Source organism: Arachis ipaensis, chromosome B7 (genome assembly GCF_059453495.1).
Source record: "Arachis ipaensis isolate K30076 ecotype BB chromosome B7, ASM5945349v1, whole genome shotgun sequence".
In the NCBI taxonomy this organism is placed as follows: Eukaryota; Viridiplantae; Streptophyta; class Magnoliopsida; order Fabales; family Fabaceae; genus Arachis; species Arachis ipaensis.
In genome coordinates this window covers 135,482,579-135,500,526 of record NC_142442.1, presented here as the reverse complement: position 1 = coordinate 135,500,526, position 17,948 = coordinate 135,482,579, and the positions used below count along the sequence as shown (strand labels likewise).

At 36.7% G+C, this 17,948-nt stretch overlaps 1 protein-coding gene across 2 annotated transcripts; it reads left to right on the top strand.

Annotated features, from left to right (window-relative positions):
- Window positions 1-12,905: 12,905 nt before the first annotated feature.
- Window positions 12,906-16,321, top strand: LOC107606043 (protein disulfide-isomerase). Of its 2 annotated transcripts, none has more exons than XM_016308009.3 (11): window positions 12,906-13,250; window positions 13,630-13,660; window positions 13,767-14,054; window positions 14,132-14,320; window positions 14,423-14,548; window positions 14,705-14,842; window positions 14,926-15,045; window positions 15,239-15,356; window positions 15,446-15,558; window positions 15,688-15,920; window positions 16,022-16,321. In XM_016308009.3, exons 1-10 carry the CDS (start codon window positions 13,066-13,068, stop codon window positions 15,907-15,909), a joined length of 1,530 nt encoding a protein of 509 aa, XP_016163495.1. In that variant the 5' UTR covers window positions 12,906-13,065; the 3' UTR covers window positions 15,910-15,920; window positions 16,022-16,321. The 2 variants fall into 2 exon arrangements, with proteins under 2 accessions (XP_016163495.1, XP_020962029.1); XM_021106370.2 differs by having other exon boundaries at window positions 12,930-13,250; window positions 15,994-16,321.
- The last annotated feature ends 1,627 nt before the right edge of the window (window positions 16,322-17,948 follow it).

Below are 17,948 nucleotides of genomic sequence, written 5' to 3'. Positions count from 1 at the left end.
GATTTTAGTGAATATGCATTATAGTTGTTTATTCAATCTTACAAATGCACCAGTTGATGCAAGAGCTTTATTTTCTAAAAGGGATTGCTTATATAACTGTTCCGGCCCGGCCCACCTGATGCAGCGCCCCGGCCGCTCGGCGAGTGGCTGACAAACGACCCGATAAGAACGGTCGAGTAACTCCTTTCCTCCAGGACTGCCCATTACAGTTGGAAGGGGGAAATTTCGAGGAAGGAGGCCTATCCGGTGGGACCCGTCCCACTGACAGAATATATAAGGGGAGGGCCCTACCCCTCTCCCTAGGTATGTCACTAACTTATTACTTTCACTGCCACCTATACGATCCCTGACTAGAGCGTCGGAGTGTCATTGCAGGTGGCTCCCCCCTTTCCCAACACCACAGCTCAGGAGGTTGCCAAGTCTCCGTCTTCCACTCTCCAACACTACAATTCGGGGAATCTGTCCGTTCGTCGTCTAGGTCCAGATCCCCCTCATCTCATTTGCCCATTTCACTTACCTGACCCGTTTGGGACTCGGCAACCGAACAATAACAATAGAAAATCGGTGTATAATTTAATATGTTTAATTAAATTAGTTAATATAATGTGTTAATAACTATATCTTTCTATGATATAGTTAATTTTAAAAGATACTTAATGAAGCGCACCGTTTTGGTCTAACAGAAGCGTGCTTTTTTTTTTTTTGGGTCAACAAGAAGCGCACTTTCATTTCAAACATTTTCCTTCTTCGAGCTTACTTTTCATTTTTCAACCTTAATTTTTTTTTTGCCATTAGGTGGAGAAAAAAAAATAGTTTTACCATCAAGTTTTATAGGATGCAAGCGATATATGGATGACTTATACTATGATTTGTGTTGCAATTTGCGGTCATGTTGGTTATCCAAATTTATTCATCATTTTTACATGTAATTTAAAATGGTCAAAGATCAAGTGATTTTTAGACTTTTTACATTTCAAGTCGGTAGATCGTCTTGATATTGTTTGTCGAATGTTTAAAATAGAACCTCGTCTTGATATTGTTTGTTGAATGTTTAAAATAAAAACTGATATGCTAATTAAAGATTTGAAAAAGAAAAGATTCTTTAGTAAAGTTGTTGTTGGTAAGATGTACATTAAAAAAAAATAAAGTATATACTATTTTAAGAGGGTTAAGTATTTTTTTTGTCCTTAAGGTTTGGGATGAAAATCAAATTCATCTCCGACCTTTTTTATTATTAAAATCATCCTCAACGTTACAAAACGATATAAAATCGTCCTTTTTTACTTTAATTTTATTTTTTTGACCAAATTACCCTTAACAATTAATAAAAATAATGAAAATAATATTAACAAAACAAAACAAAAACACCCCCCACACCCCAGTATCCCACCCTCATCCCCAATCTCTCTTTCCTCTTCCCTCCCCCATTCCGTTCCTCCTACTATCTTCGAACTCCCCTCTCCCCAAACCCCAATTCTTCTTCTCTCCTTAAACAAAAACCAAATTCAGCAACAGTAACAGCCAAATTTAGTAACAACAAATTCAGCATTTTTAGCCAATTCAACAACAATAATCGCAAAATAAATCAACAGAAATTTTAGATTTAATAACAATTCAATAGTCATCAGCTACAACTTCAGATCCAAAATCAGCAACAACAGAAATTTTTTATGTTCTTCAAAAATAAAAAAAATCAAAAAAAGGAAGAACGAAAAGAAGAGGAAGGAAGTGACGGTGCAGAACATACTACTGCTGGCGCTGTTTGCAGGTGGTTGAAGAGGATGCCGTTGCAGGTGAAGATCCCATAGGCCTCGCAGTAATTGACAGTGTACCAGTATGCCGCACACTTGGATGCAGCGTAAGGGGATCTCGGGTGAAACGGTGTGGTCTCATCCTGAGGGGGTGGTGTGGACCCGAACATCTCCGAGGATCCCGCCTGGTAATACCGTATGTGCGAGCTCCCGGTGGCGGAGATGTGGGAGCACATGGCCTCCAGGAGGCAGAGGGCTTCGAGGCGACGACGTCGGCGGTGTAGTCGGGGATCTCGAAGGAGATGGTGATGTGGGACTGGGCGGCGAGGTTGTAGACCTCGTCGGAGAAGATGGTGTCGAGCCACGACGAAGGGATGAGGCGTCAGAGAGGGGGGATTCGAAGAGAGTAGGAAGAAGGGGATGGCGAGGGAACTCAGGAAGAGAGATCGGGGATGAGGGTGGGGTGTGGTGTGGGGATGGGGTGTTTTTGTTTTTATTTTTGTTTTTTAATATTATTTTTATTAATTATTAAGAGTAATTTGGTAAAAAATAAAATTGAAATAATAAAGGACGATTTTATAACGTTTTGTAACGTTGAGGATGATTTTAATAACAAAAAAAGGTCGGGGACAAATTTGATTTTCACTCCAAACCTTAGGGACAAAAAAGTACTTAACCTCATTTTAAGAACATCAAGTATATTTATAGTTTCTAATATGTACTATATTATTTTTTTATGTGCAGATGTTCATACAATTGAATTTCAGAAGCGCGATCTACCACATGCTCACATTTTAATATTTTTGGATTCTTTAAGTATCCAAAAGATATAGATAAAGTAATTTGTGCTGAGATTTTTAATCAATTTGAGCATCCAAAGTTGTACAAGGTTATTAAAAAATTCATGATTCATGGTCCATGCGATTCTGTGAATATATTTTCACCATGCATGAACGAAGATCGTTGTTCAAAGTTCTATCTCAAGTCTTTTGCTGATTTAACTACTATTGATACTAAAGGGTATCCAATATATAGAAGAAGAAAGATGGGTTGTTATGCTGAAGGAAATATGACTCTAATATGTTGTTCCTTATGATTTTTCTTTGCTAATAAAATATCAAACACACATGAATATTGAGTGGTATAATCAAAGCAGAGCAATTAAGTATTTCTTTAAATATATAAACAAGGGTTACGATCGCGTCACTGCTATTTTAGATAATGCTCATGAATGCTCAAATAAAGTTATTGATGAAATAAAAACTATCTTGATTGTAGATGTATATATTTCCGTGTGAAGCTGTTTGGAGATATATGCATATCCTATTCATTTTAGAGAACCTGCTGTACAGAGATTGAGCTTTTATTTGCCTGGTCAAAATCTAATTCTATATGAAGATGGTAAATATATTGATGATATTTTGTCAAAATTTGGGGGTGATCAATTAATATTTACTACATAAATGGATGCTAATAATAGTTACTTAGAAGCTAAAGAGTTGACATATTCTGAGTTTTTAAAATTCTTTGTCTATAATAAAAAAGAAAAAAATCTAATAAAAAAGAAAGTGTGATTAAACTACTTTACTACGTACCTCCAATATGTGGATAGTTATTTTATTTACGAATGATGCTAAATTTTGTTCGAAGTCCTACCAACTATGACCAAATTAAAAGTGTAAATGGTGTTATTCACAATAGTTTTAGAGATATTTGTTTTGCTTTGGGATTACTTAATGATGACAGGGAATATATTGAAGCTATCAAAGAAGCTTCATTGTTGGAGTTTAGGTGATTATCTAAGGAAGTTTTTCCTATAATATTAATGTCAAATAGTGTGAGCATACTAGAACATATTTGGGAAGAATCTTGAAAGCTTCTGTCTAATGATATTTTGTATAATGAAAGAAATTGTCTAAAAATTCAGGTTCTCTTTTGATTCTAATAAAAATTTATTTTTTAATGATTCATATTATATTGCTTACTATAACCTTCTTATTTGTTCTTATATATATATTTTTTTGTTTGCAGATTTATCTTTGACTGATGATCAGGTGAAAAGAGGATGCTTATATGAAATGGAGATGATATTGCAAGATAATAGGAAAAACTTATAGGAATATCCTCCTATGCCTTTTCTAGAATGTTTTGTGAAGTTGAAATTTCAAAATGGTTTAATTTATAAAGAGCTAAACTATGACAAGAACACTTTGAAAAATGAGTTTCAGACATTATTTTCATCCTTAACACAAGAACAACGAGGTGTTTTTAAGAAAATTGTGAAAGTAGTTTCTAAAAAAAATGATGGAGTATTCTTTGTATATGGCCATAGAAAAATAGGTAAGACCTTATCTCTGGACACTTTTGACTTCTTCTAAGATCAGCAGAAATGATTGTTCTTGTTATTGTATTGAGTGAAATTGCTACTTTGCTACTACTTAGAGGTAGAATAGTTTATTCTAGATTTGTTATACCATTAACGGTGCATAAAGATTCTACATGTAATATCAAATAAAATAGTAAACTAGCTGAGTTGTTAAAGCAAACAAAGTTTATCATATAAGAAGAAGCGGCTATGATTCATAGATATAGTATTGAGGCAGTTGATAAAAGTTTAAAAGACATTATGTCATCTATAGATAAGAATAATGCTAATTTGGCTTTTGGTGGGAAGGTAGTAATTTTTGGTAGAGATTTTAAACAAATTCTTCTTGTCATTCCTGGAAGTGATAGGGCAAAAATTATTAATGCAAGCATAAGTTCCTCCACATATGGGACTATTGTAGCGTTTTGAGACTTACCAAAAATATGAGATTAGAGAAATCTTCACATGCTAATAATGATGAATTGGCTTTGTTTTCACAATAGATCTTAAATGTTGAAGATGGCAATATAGGTGGGTCTAATGATGGCATCTCTGAAATTATAATTCTTACCGAGTTGTTCATATCAAATTTTGAAGATTCTCTTAATTTTATTGTAGATAGTATATATCCAAACCTTCTTGAAAATCACTTGAATTCTAATTGGTTGCAATTACGAACAATTCTTTGTTCTATACTTGATGTCGTTGAGAAGGTAAATTACCATGAAGTTTTCAAAAAATGAAAAACTTTACTTGAGTTCAGACAGTGTTGACAAATCTTATAAAAGTAGCGAGTATGCTACTGAAACACTTATTCCAGATTTTTAAAATATCCTACAATGTTCAAGATTACCTTATTACACTTTGAAGTTGAAGGTTGGGATTTCTATAATACTTTTGAGAAATCTAGACCAATCTGCAAGTTTGTGTAATGGCACCAGACTAATTATAATAAGGTTATCTAATTATGTTATAGAAGTAGAAGTATTAGTTGGAAGGTATCTTGGCAAAAAAGTTTTAATCCCACTCATGTGTATGTCTTCTGGCCTTCTCAATCACCATGGCCTTTTAAATTGGATAGGAGACAATTTTCTATTGTTGTCTCATATGCCATAACCATCAATAAAATCAAGAACAATCTCTTATCAATGTTGGAGTGTATCTTTCTAAATCCGTGTTTAGTCACCATACAACTTTATGTTGCTATATCTTGTGTTCGAAATAAGAAGGGGTTGAAAATCCTTATTCATAGCAGAGAAGGACATGCTTTGAAAAGCATAACAAATTTTTGTATTTAAAGAAAGTTTTTCAAATTTAAAATAGTATGTTATTTTTTTATTACTGCTATTTGTTATTTTTCTTATTTATTATTTTTGATTCTACATTACAATTAAACATTTTAGATATTTTTACCATAGTCAATTTTGGTCTAAATATATCTGTAATTTTTTACGGACAAAAATACTAATTTGTGTATAAATACATGCATGATTTAATTTATTTTTAATGTATATTTATAACTTATATTTCAACATATATTTTATACTAGTAACTAACTTTAATAGTTAATTTTGATGTACGCATATCATAATCGTTTAATCAATCTTATAAATGCAACACAAGAGCCTGATTTCTAAAAGTGATTATATATTAGTAGAGAATCGTTATATAATTTAATATGTTTAATTAAAATATTTAATATAATTTGTGTTAGTACTTTAATTATATCTTTTTATGATATAATTATTTTTAAAAATACTTAATGGGGAGTAGTTGATTTGAAGTTGGTGCCGTTATTGCAAAGTGATTTTTCCTTTGTGGAGTAATAGATCCAGGTACTATTAGGTGCTCGAAGTGGGAGAGAAGGTAACGACGCCTTTAAAATCTTCGCTGCTCTTTGTTGGGCATTGTAATTAAAAAGCACGCAATAAAGAAGTGTTTGAAAATGAGAAGATCCATGTCCAAAACAGATCTCGAACTCAACAAAAAAATTTTCCAGAAGATGAATAGAAGACAAATTTTTTAATTTTCTAATGTATTTTTTTTAGTTTATTGGACTATTGGTTATTACTGTAGTCACTTATAGTTTCAATTGGAACAACTCTACTGCTATTTCTTTGGTTACACATTAGACTTTGTATCACTTTCTTAAAGTAAGGTAAAATCTTCACTTTGGAAAAAAAAATAAGGAAAAAGGACAAATTAGTCCCTAAGTTTTTAAATCGTGAACAAATTCGTCCCTGAAAATCTAAAAATACTAAAACACACCTTACTATTCAAAACGTGTGACGGATCGATCCTTCCGTGTAAAATGCTCTCCCAAACGTAACAGAGGGGGGGTGATGTGTCGCTTAGCTGGTGTGTGTTGGGCCTAGACCACCGTAACGGTGCACATGTAATAAGGTGGATTGAGGTTAGGGACAAATGGGTCCCTGGGTGGAAAGATGACGTCGTTTTTCTGTTTGCCCTATGTGTTCAAATTGAACTCGTTCGCTATTACCGTTGTTCATTTCTGTGAGTGGTTGAGGGTAGTGGTATTGTGCAGTCTTAAATGGCCAACGACGGAGCTTCATCCAGCACACGACGCATTCCACTGCCGCCAACCGTGAAATGCGTGGAAGCTGCAGAGGAGAGGGACGAGATTGCTCCAACATGTAGATGCGGGGTGTACGCCATATTGTACAAATCGAGGACGACGACGAACCCTAATAGATTGTTCTTTGGATATCCATTCTTTAAGGTATGTTGGTGATTTTATTTGGATTTTATTTGGTCAGTTTTTCTTATACGGGAGTTGGCTATGTTTTGTTTGTTTTGGAATGATGAACATGTAGCTGAAAAATCCAGTCACTGCAAGTTCTTCTTATGGTTGGATGACCATGTTTCAACAATAAGAGTCCTTGAGAAGTTTATTACAGAGAACGAGGTTGATGATCTGAAAGTGTATCTTGGGAAGAAGGTAGTGGAACAGAAACTGATTGATTTGGAGAAGAAGGTATTGCATCTAGAGAGGAAGAAGAATGTTAATCTGTATTTGATTATTCTTGCAGTGGTTTCTGTAATTTTTGCTTCTGTTATTGCCAAACTTGGCTGAAAAGTAGGTAAAAAAATGATGTAATGTAGTATGGGATGAGTTTCTGTTTTGTTGTATGCTTTTCAAACAAAAATGTTGTAAGCTAAATTATGATATATTCAGCAAAGTGATTGTCCTAAGCAAGTTAATGGCATAGTTATTTAGAGATATGATTATATATGTAAAGTATAAATTAATCTCATGAAAGAGTTGTTAATGTTGACAAAAGAAGTCAATAACATGTCTACTGCCAAAGTAAGGCATAACTTAAGCCTGCAAGCTATACATAATTACATTGTTTCCAAAAAGAGTTACTTTGTAAAATAACAGTGTTTCCCAAAAAGATGTTGATGTTGCATTAAACATATAGATGTTGATGTTGTCATGACTAAACATGTAGCATTAACTACTTGGCCTGTTTAGTCCTGGAGTGGGGATGAACTTAAACAGTCGTTGAGTTGCTTTGCCTGCTGCTGCCAAAGTCTGTGAAGATGCTCTTGATGTAGTTGGTTGTTGTGGAGAGGGGAGATGCTGTCAACTTTGGAGAGGTGGCACAGGCTCCGAGGGTTTATTTGTCACAGACTTCCTCCTAACTGTTTGCTTAGGTCCTAAATGGCCTTGGTGCAGGGAGTGATGAAGACTGGGCTGGGGCCTGAATGGTGCTTTCGGAGGCATTGATTGTGTCGCAACCGCTGCTACTGAGGGTTCAGATTCTTGCTCAGGCATCGGTGCAGCGTTTGCATTCGAATTACCATGCATGAAGGTCGAAACAAGTGTGAATGCAACGAATCTGGCAAGCAACAACAATGAAATGCCACCAAAATCCATACCTCATTAGCAACTAAATGATTAGCAGAATTTTGTTCAACATGAGGAGGGTTCGTAGCAGCAGGGGGACTTCGTTATACACTCTGAGATGAGGCATTTTATAAAATGTATCCACTTAGTGTAAACAGTCCCAATGAAGCACATTATATAATAAGGCACTTAAAACCATGAAGCATTAAAATATAGACATATAACATCCTAAATAAAACTATAATAGACACTTAAATCCCTGAGTAAGTAAGGACTACCTCTTCCTCGGGGGCTGACTGTGACAAAGGTAGAACCACAAGTGATTGAGAGTCCTTGGGCTTTGTCCTTGGTTTTTTCGTCTTTGGCTTCGAGTTTGGGTTGGATGGGGCCCCTTTGCATGTCTTGTAGTTGTGTCTCCTCTCACCACACTTGCTATATGTGACATAGAAACTCCTCTTCAACTTGTCACCATTAATAACAGCCTCAGCTGGGTCTTTCTGTCTGTTATGCACCTTGGGACGTCTAATTGGCCTTTTTAACACAGGTGGAGCAGGCTTAGTAAACTCAAACCTTGTCTAGTATTCCTCACTAGTTACTGGCTAGATGAAATGCTCGTATGTCTTTCTAATGGACTCCATACATAGCCATGGATGGACATAATCATCGGGATTATCATGCCATTTTTTTATTGCTGCTATAGCATGAATGCACGGCATCCCTTCACGGCAGGACAGCAGTTTCACAACAACAGGATGACATGAACATGATTAAAATATCAAGAATTAATAGAAATTCACAGCATGGCTAAATATCTCAAAATTCACAGTATAGTTAATATCAACAGATTCACAGCATGTTAATCAGATTCACACCAAGCATGTCCAAATTGACAGCATGTTTAATCTCAAAAAATTCACATAATGATTATAATAAAAATTCACAGCATGGTTAATCTCACAGCATGGTTAACATCAGTTATGATTAAAATTAAAATTCACAGCAACTATGATTCACAGCATGCTTAAATTAAAAAAAATGCACAGCATGTTAAAATTGAAGTTCAGGAACCTGACTGACCAGTGAGTTGCCATTTGTTACACGAGCAGCTGTGTTTGATCAGATCCACATTAACTTTGGATCCCTTGTAAGTGACTTCAAACCGTTTGCGCTCGTTATCACCAATCCACTCCGCTGTTCATTTGTTGCTTGGTTTGATAAGCCTCTGTAGCCTTTTCTCTTGCACTGGCACCAGTTTCCCTTTATGCGTCCCCAGAAGTTTCTTGTGTTGAACCATTCGCCGCGTCACATAGCACCGTAATTCCTCGCACATTGTAAGTATGGGCTTGCATCTGTACTTCACCACCTTTGTGTTAAACGACTCGCATATGTTGTTTGTTAGGTTGTCGACCTTGGGACCATGGCTAAAGTATGCTCTAACCCAGGTAGCAGGTTCAAATTTCATAAGGTAGGCCCAAGCATCCTTGTTCACTTCTTTCAGTCTTTCCATGGTTGTCTTGAATTCAGAGATGGTGGTGCATTTTGCACAATCCCACACTATTTCTCTTATATATAGATCCTTGAATCGGTTTATGAAATTCTTCCATATATGCATGACATAGCTTCTGACATGTGCACTAGGCATTACCTCTTTCAGTGCAGGTAGCAGTCCCTAACAACAGTGAATAGTAAATGACTGAGACAGTAAACAGGGAATGACAAAAAGGGAACTAACCTTCTGTTGATCCGACATAAAATTCCAACCGTGGTTGCCAACATCACCAATATCCTCCTGTAATAATGTTAGGAACCACTTCCATGATTCTTTGTTTTCAGATCTTGCAACTGCGTATGCAACCACATAGAACTGGTTGTTAGCATCCTGTGCAATAGCAGAAAGTAGTTGTCCCCGTGGTATGTTTTAAGAAATGCTCCATCTAGGTGGATCAATGGTCTGCAGCCACTCTTGAATCCCCGCTTGCAGGCCTCAAAACAAACATACAACTTGTCAAACATAGGGGGTGCTTGAGGCTATGGAATCAGGTCTAGCAATGCAGAAGACCCAAGGTTACTTCTATGTATCTCTAATAAGTAATCCCTCAATTTTCCGTACTGTTGCCTTTCGTTACCCATCATCCTCTCCCTTGTCTCCTTCACAGCTCTATACACCATCTTTGGGTGTGCAGTAAAGTCAAAGTCCTCTCTTAGAAAATCAACAGCTTCACGAGTTGTCATATGCGGGTGCGTTGCCATCCTCTTCTCCACCTTTTTACTGATCCAGTGTTGATCAGCAGCGTTGCTTCCAAGGTCCCTTGCACAAGTGTGCTCGTTTCTATAAGTCTTGACTTGGAAGCATTGTAATTGCCGATTGTAAGACAAGTGGGCAATCCAAGCACACTCTTCATCCTTGCACCCAACCCTAACTCTTTCTCTATCATTCTTGATCTAAACCAACTCCCGGCCTTCAGCAATAAAGGTATCATTTACAACCTCTTTGAACCTCTCAATTGTTACAAACTTTGTTCCAAGCTCAAATCTTCCCTCTCCGAAACTATATTGGTCATTGAAATTAGGCCACTGATGTTTGTTTCCCTCATCCTCAGAAGAAACGGGTGTATGCAGCTCCTCAGATTCATACTCCCATACAATATCATCACCATCCGTGTCTACATCACTCATGTAGTCTACCAGTGCTGGCCTTGGTCCTCTGGCCCTATTGGGCTCCCTTGCAGGCCTAGATCTATTGGGCTCCCCTGCAGGCATAGATCCACTAGGCTGTCCACCAGGCCCACCTGCCTCGGGCTCATAGACAGGCCCTTTCTTTCCTGCAGCAGACCTTGTTCTCTGAGACACACATCGAACTTGCTTCTTTGGTTGCTTACTTGGCTGAGGGGTTCTCTTAGAGGAATGAGGCACTTGTTTCCTCTTCCCTCTGCTAGACACAGACCCACTGACAACATCTTTCCCACTCTCACTATTACTTTCATTACTGGGAGGTGGAGGTGCATACAGCTCATCCTTTGCGCTCTCGTAACTATCGTGCTCTGTCGACGACTGATCCAATTCATCCACCTCCACACAAACATCATCTTCCTCTACCTCATCGTTTTCCTTACTAGCACAATCTATAGGCTCTGGGTCATCAATAGGATGATAAAAAAATATATAGAACTCATCAGTATCTTTGTTTCTCATATTTGCTTGGCGCATCTGGTTGATGCCTGCATCTCCCCTCAGAACATGCAGCCCTGCCTCTATATCCTTGCTCTTTGGATCATACCAATATGTCTCCTTGTATGATTAATATCCCAATCCTTTGAACAGTGTTATCAAATCACCAAAATTTACAAAATCCAGGTCCATCGGTGGGAACCTCTCAACCTTACCATCGGGGTAAACTAACTCACCAGTCGGAGCCCTTTGAAAGTAGCCCCCGTGATGAAAAACAGGAACCACGAAAATATCTACCATCTGCATCATTGTTTGACTCAACGATTAGCGCTAAGCATTAGCAAATACACAACTACCAAAGCCATAAACCCCACACAACCCATCTTCCATGCCCCTCCCAACACTACATTACACCTAAACCCCAACCCATGGCATGCACAGCAGATAACGTTCGAAAGTAACAGTGCCATTCAGTTTTGCAATAAGGGTACTTACCATTACAGATGACACCCTCAACTCGACCAACGAAGCTTCACTTGTGCAACGTTACACGAAGACGACGAAGGGAAGAAGATCAATAATTTTTTTGGAGGGAAAAAGATCATACATATGTGTGCTAGGGCATCAGGTAATTGTGTGTGATTCATATGGGCTTCTTTGGAATTATGTTGAAACTCAAGGACTATAGTCAGCGTTCTCAAAATGTTGCCGTTTTAAATCATAAGGACCTATTTGTCCAAGACTTTTTCTAAAACGGCCACACCAAGCTTCCTTAACGGTCCCGTCTTGACATCTAGGCCTAACACACGCCAGTTAAGCGACACATCATCCCTCTCCGTTATGTTTGGGAGAGCATTTTACACAGAAGGATCGATCCGTCACACATTTTGAATAGTAAAGGGTGTTTTAGTATTTTTAGATCTTCATGGACGAATTTGTCCACGATTTAAAAGTTTAGAAGCTAATTTGTCCTTTTCCCAAAAAATAATAAAACGCACTGTTTTGGTATAAAACAGAAGGGCACTTTTTTTTTGGTTCAACAAGAAGCGCACTTTCATTTCAAACATTTTCCTTCTTCAAGCTTACTTCTCATTTTTCAACCTTCGTATGTTTTTTTTTGGGGTCATACAAACGTTCCTATTATCCAAAAACAAAGATTAGCGGATAAACTTAACCAAAAAGGCAAAAATATCCACTGACCATGTATTACCGGCCCCTAACTTTCAATGGGCCACGCAATTACTCCAAGTCTTTTAAGTCTACAACCCAAAGAGAGAAACAAAAACGGCTATCATTCGCAATTTCGCGTTACCAATTTCTTTATTACGCAATAAGTACCCTTCCTAGCTTGGGGGTCCATTCTGCGTTTGACAAGTATATCAAGCAAGCTCCGTTCACACATGGCACCATTTAGTGACTGACAACAAAGGAAGTATATATTCAACAAATTAAGTTTGCAATTAGAACTTTTTACAGAGCAAGAATCTCTTTATTAAAGATTTTTCAAATTTCCTAAAATGTTACTATTTTTATTAAAAAATCCTAATTAATAAATATTCTTAAGATATACCGGTCAACCAAAATTCAAATCATAGGAAATTTGCCATATATTTACCAGAGTTACCAAATTTACAAGAGAAAACATCGGTGTGACAAGATTGGTCCAATGGGGATCCACCACGTAAGATACAGAGGCCACGTGGGGACAGTAGATTCGGTGTTGCTCGCTGGAGGCACAGTTAGAGAACGCAGCCAAAAAATATCTGAGAGGTTCGGTCACGTGTTCATGCCATGTTTCTCTTACTGTACTTGTGAAATAACGCTGCTATAGCTGCTTTTACTTATAACTATCTACACTATTTTTGGTACGAATCTGCATAGAAACTTTAGAGAGGAAGTGAGTTGAAACGATGTCGTTTAGGGTTCCGATCTGCTTCCTCTTTCTTTCACTCCTACTCGCGGCTCCTCAGATCTCCGCCGATGAATCAGCATCGGAGGCCAAAGAGAAGGAGTTTGTGCTGACGTTGGATCATTCTAACTTCTCCGATACCATCAAGAAGCACGACTTCATCGTCGTCGAGTTCTACGCACCTTGGTATGCTCCGATTCTCGCTTCTTTTTTTTTTCCGTGTTGTAGATCTTGTAGATTTTGCTGATTTCTGGTCCCAATGTCATAATTTGTCTATTTTGTTTTGTGTAATTATATATTCGATTAGTGAAATCCATTGCTAGATTTGTATAATTTTCTTTTTGTCAAAATTAGTCAAAAAACTGGTTTCAGCTGGTAAATTTTGCTGTGTTCTACTATTGTGTGTAGCTTAATTTGGTGTGTTTTTTACTACGCTGATAGAATGCCAGAATTTTTGAATGCGTTTTCATGCAGATTATGAATTGTTGGTAATTTTAGCGCATTGCAATTTCCGTTGTCTTATCTGGTATCATAATTTTCAATGTTCTTGTTTTCGTCTTTTCAGGTGTGGCCACTGTAAGAAGCTTGCTCCGGAGGTAATAATAGTAGATCGTTGTCACATTTTATTTTTGTTTGTAAGTTTTAAATTCACATGGTAGGTTATGCGCTTGCTGAGTTTCTGTTGTTTTTTCGTTCATGCAGTATGAGAAAGCTGCTTCCATATTGAGCAGTCTAGATCCTCCCGTTGTTTTGGCTAAAGTTGATGCCAATGAGGAGAAGAATAAAGAGATCGCAAACGAATATGATGTTAAGGGTTACCCAACAGTCAAGATTCTTAGAAGTGGGGGAAAGCACATTCAAGAATACAAGGGTCCCCGTGAAGCAGATGGCATTGTCGAGTATTTGAAGAAACAGAGTGGCCCTGCATCTACTGAAATTAAATCTGCCGACGATGCTGCCGCTTTCATTGGCGAAAATAAAGTTGTTGTTGTAAGTGACCAACCATTGTGCTTTTGCATGAGTGTAAGATATGTTGGAGTGTAATCTTATTTTTCCTATGTTTTCAGGTTGGGATTTTCCCTAAATTTTCTGGGGAGGAGTATGAGAACTTTATCGCATTAGCAGAGAAGCTACGTTCTGATTATGACTTTGGTCACACCCTCGAGGCCAAACACCTTCCACGGGGAGAATCATCAGTTACCGGGCCTGTTGTTAGGTTATTCAAGCCATTTGATGAGCTTTATGTTGATTTCAAGGTAGTGTTGGTTCCTGTATATTGATTGTTTCAAAAATAACATGCTTTTAGTGCTATCTTATTAGGCTTTATCTGACTTTTCATCGATGTCACATGCTTGTAGGATTTCAAAGTGGAAGCTCTAGAGAAATTTATTGAAGATTCTAGCATCCCTGTTGTGACTGTCTTCAACAATGACCCAAGCAACCATCCTTTTGTTGTCAAATTCTTTAACACTCTTAATGCTAAGGTAGCATGCTATCTAATTCATTCAACGTTAAGCTTGTGTATATATCATACTGATAGATGTGTTTTATTTTTTTATTATTTTAATTTTTTACTGAATCCCACCTTCAGGTATTAATTTCCCTCTTATTTGTTTACGAACTCGTGTTGGAATTTGTAGGCAATGCTGTTCATCAACGTCACCAGTGATGGTGCTGAAGCTTTGAAATCGAAATACCGTGAAGCTGCTGAGCAATATAGATCACAGGGTGTGAGCTTTCTGGTGGGAGATGTTGAAGCTAGTCAAGGAGCCTTCCAGGTTTGTGTGAAAATATTTAACATTCTTTAGTTATCTTTTGCTTAGTACCAATGTTTGACAATATGAATGGCCTGTTTTGACAGTACTTTGGACTTAAGGAAGAGGATGTTCCTTTGATCATCATACAACATAACGATGGAAAGAAATTTTTCAAACCTAATGTGGAGCCAGATCAACTTACAACCTGGTTGAAGGAATACAAGGTGATGATTATTATTTATTATTGTCATTGTTGTTATTATTATTAATTAGCCTATTGCTTTTGCCTGTTTCAGTTTAATATATAATCGGTCATATTACTTAAAGGATATATTGCATCTTCGACTTTAAATATTTTATTATTGCTGTAATTTGTCATGGTGAATATTTATAATTTATTTTCTCTGAATATTTCAGGAAGGGAAAGTTGCACCATATTTGAAGTCTGAGCCTATTCCTGAAACTAATAATGAACCTGTCAAAGTGGTAGTTGCTAACAATTTTGACGACGTCGTTTTCAAATCAGGGAAGAATGGTATATTATAATTACTTCCTTCTATTTGTAATCATTTTCCTTCACCCTCCGCAGCTAAAATAATTTAACTAATAACACCAACAATGCAGTTTTGCTCGAGTTCTATGCCCCGTGGTGTGGTCATTGCAAAAAGTTGGCTCCAATATTGGATGAAGTTGCCGTCTCATATCAAAATGATGCTGATGTTACCATTGCCAAACTGGTAAGAAATGTTTCCAGCTTTCATCTTGCATGATTGTGCTGATATAATTGTTTCAATTGGTGTTGTAAGATGCTTGGTGCCAATCAGTTTGATACAATAATAGTCCACATAATTACTTCAAATGTGCAGGATGCAACTTCCAACGATATCCCAAGTGAATCCTTTGATGTCCAAGGTTATCCAACAGTGTACTTCAAGTCTGCAAGTGGGAAGATATCACCATATGAAGGTGACAGGACTAAGGAAGACATCATCCAATTCATTGAAAAGAACAGAGATAAACCTGGCCAAGAACAAGAACAAGCAAAAGATGAATCTGTCAAGCAAGAACAAGGAAAAGATGAGCTTTGAAGCTTTGAAAGGTAAGCTTATTTTTAATTTGTGATTTTAGTTTCCTCGTCTTTTCTATAGTTTCCCATTCATATTTTGATTTAGTCTTTTCTTTTCCTCCTCCTTTCTGCAGGAAAAGCAGCGGTTCCTTTTGGCGGATATAGACACACTATGACACATGTAGATGAATCTTTGTAATTCAGAATCAAGCATGTTTGTGAATCTTAGTGCCAATCTGTCTCCCTTGGTTTAAGTCTTTTATCGGGTTTTTATTTTTATTTTATGTTCTTCCTTAACAACAAGAATAAAATGGGAGTTTTTGTTTGGCGTAGTAGTGCTAGACTGCTAATAATCTAGTAGAGTTACATACTGGAAAATGTTGTGGCTGTAAAACTTTGATTCGCTATAATTTAGATGCTGTTATATTCCCTCATGACCCTGACCCTGACCCGAGTGCATTCTCTCTCTCTCTCTCTCTCGATAATTTGAAGTTAAGGTTACTATTTTCTTTTTATTATTTTTTGTGCTTAAATTACTGTTTTCCATTTTGGTTGGATAATTGATGTTTTAGTTGGCGCAGTAGTTGGATTAAGCATGAACCCAAAATGTAAATGGGCATGAACCCAATGCTCTGAAATCTTTATCTGACAAAATTAACTGTTAGATTTTTCATGTGGATCAAATTCCTTGCGGCGTTATCACTCTTTAATCTTGCTTTGAATGATTCGGTTACACGATTTATTATCTCGAGTGATCCAAGGACATTCCTTTGAGAATTCCTGAGTTTCTGTATCTGCATCTTTTTTTTTTTTGGTAAGCTGTATCTGCATCTTAATTGCACCCATTTAGTGATTAAAATTTGTTAAGACTAAAGTCCTTTTTGTTGTAAAATAAAAGCTATATATATATATAAAGATGTATAAATAGAAGATTTTAGTATTAAAATAATTAGCTCAATAATAATTTATATATATATAATAATATTATATGTTGTAATGTGTATATATATACAAAGATAGAAAGAAGTATTAAAAATAAAGAGAGAGAGAGAATTGCATATGTTTATTGTTACTATCTCAATATAATAAAGATAATTAATATTGCTATTAATATTATATGTAAAGAGTAATAGAAAAGAGAATTTAGAATACTAATAAAATAAAAGAAGAGAAAGAATTGTAGAAGAAATATAAAGAGAAGAGTATTTGATTGCAACATAAAGAGAGAGTATTTGTTTATTATTGTGTGTGTATTAACAACGGAGGTTAACCTCCTGTTTATAAGCATATGGGAGGAATGTTTTCAACCCATATTAATTTCATTCTCTATTGGTAACATGAAAACTGAGTCACTTGCATGGGCATCCATATCCTTTGTGTTTATCACAACACTCTCCCTTGGATGACCATTCAGGATTATTGCCTCGTTAAAACCTTACTAAAGAAAAATCCAGTGGGAAAAAACCTTAGTGAAGGAAAAAGAGTACAATATCCTTTAGTGATAGGGACTGCCTCATTAAAAACCTTGTCAGAAAAACCCAATGGGAAAAAAAACCTGACCAAGGGAAAAAGAGTACAGTCTCCCCCTTTTGTCGACATCAGTTGATGTCTCGAAATCGGCGCATCCCAATCTCATGTACCAATCTTTCAAAGGAGGATTTTGGGAGCGACTTTGTAAATAAATCTGCCAGATTATCACTTGAGCGGATCTGTTGGATATTAATTGTCCCTTGATTTTGAAGATCATGAGTGAAGAAGAATTTGGGAGAAATATGCTTTGTTCTATTACCTTTGATGTAGCCGCCTTTAAGTTGAGCAATGCATGCTATATTATCTTCAAACAGGACAGTTGGAGCTATCTTATGATCAATCAGTCCACATGATGACAGAATATATTAAATCAGACTCCTCAGCCAAAAACACTCGCGACTAGCTTCATGAATCGCCAGTATTTCAGCATGATTAGAGGAGGTTGCTGCTATCGTCTGTTTCGTGGACCTCCATGATATAGCTGTACCACCATATGTGAATAGGTATCCTATTTGAGACCTCCCTTTATGT

Excerpts from the sequence above, each read along its gene's own strand:
- LOC107606043 (XM_016308009.3), top strand. The coding sequence starts at position 13,066 with ATGTCGTTTAGGGTTCCGATCTGCTTCCTCTTTCTTTCACTCCTACTC. Across the intron at positions 13,661-13,766 it reads GTAAGAAGCTTGCTCCGGAG|TATGAGAAAGCTGCTTCCAT; the intron begins GTAATAATAGTA and ends TCGTTCATGCAG. Across the intron at positions 14,321-14,422 it reads AGCTTTATGTTGATTTCAAG|GATTTCAAAGTGGAAGCTCT; the intron begins GTAGTGTTGGTT and ends ACATGCTTGTAG.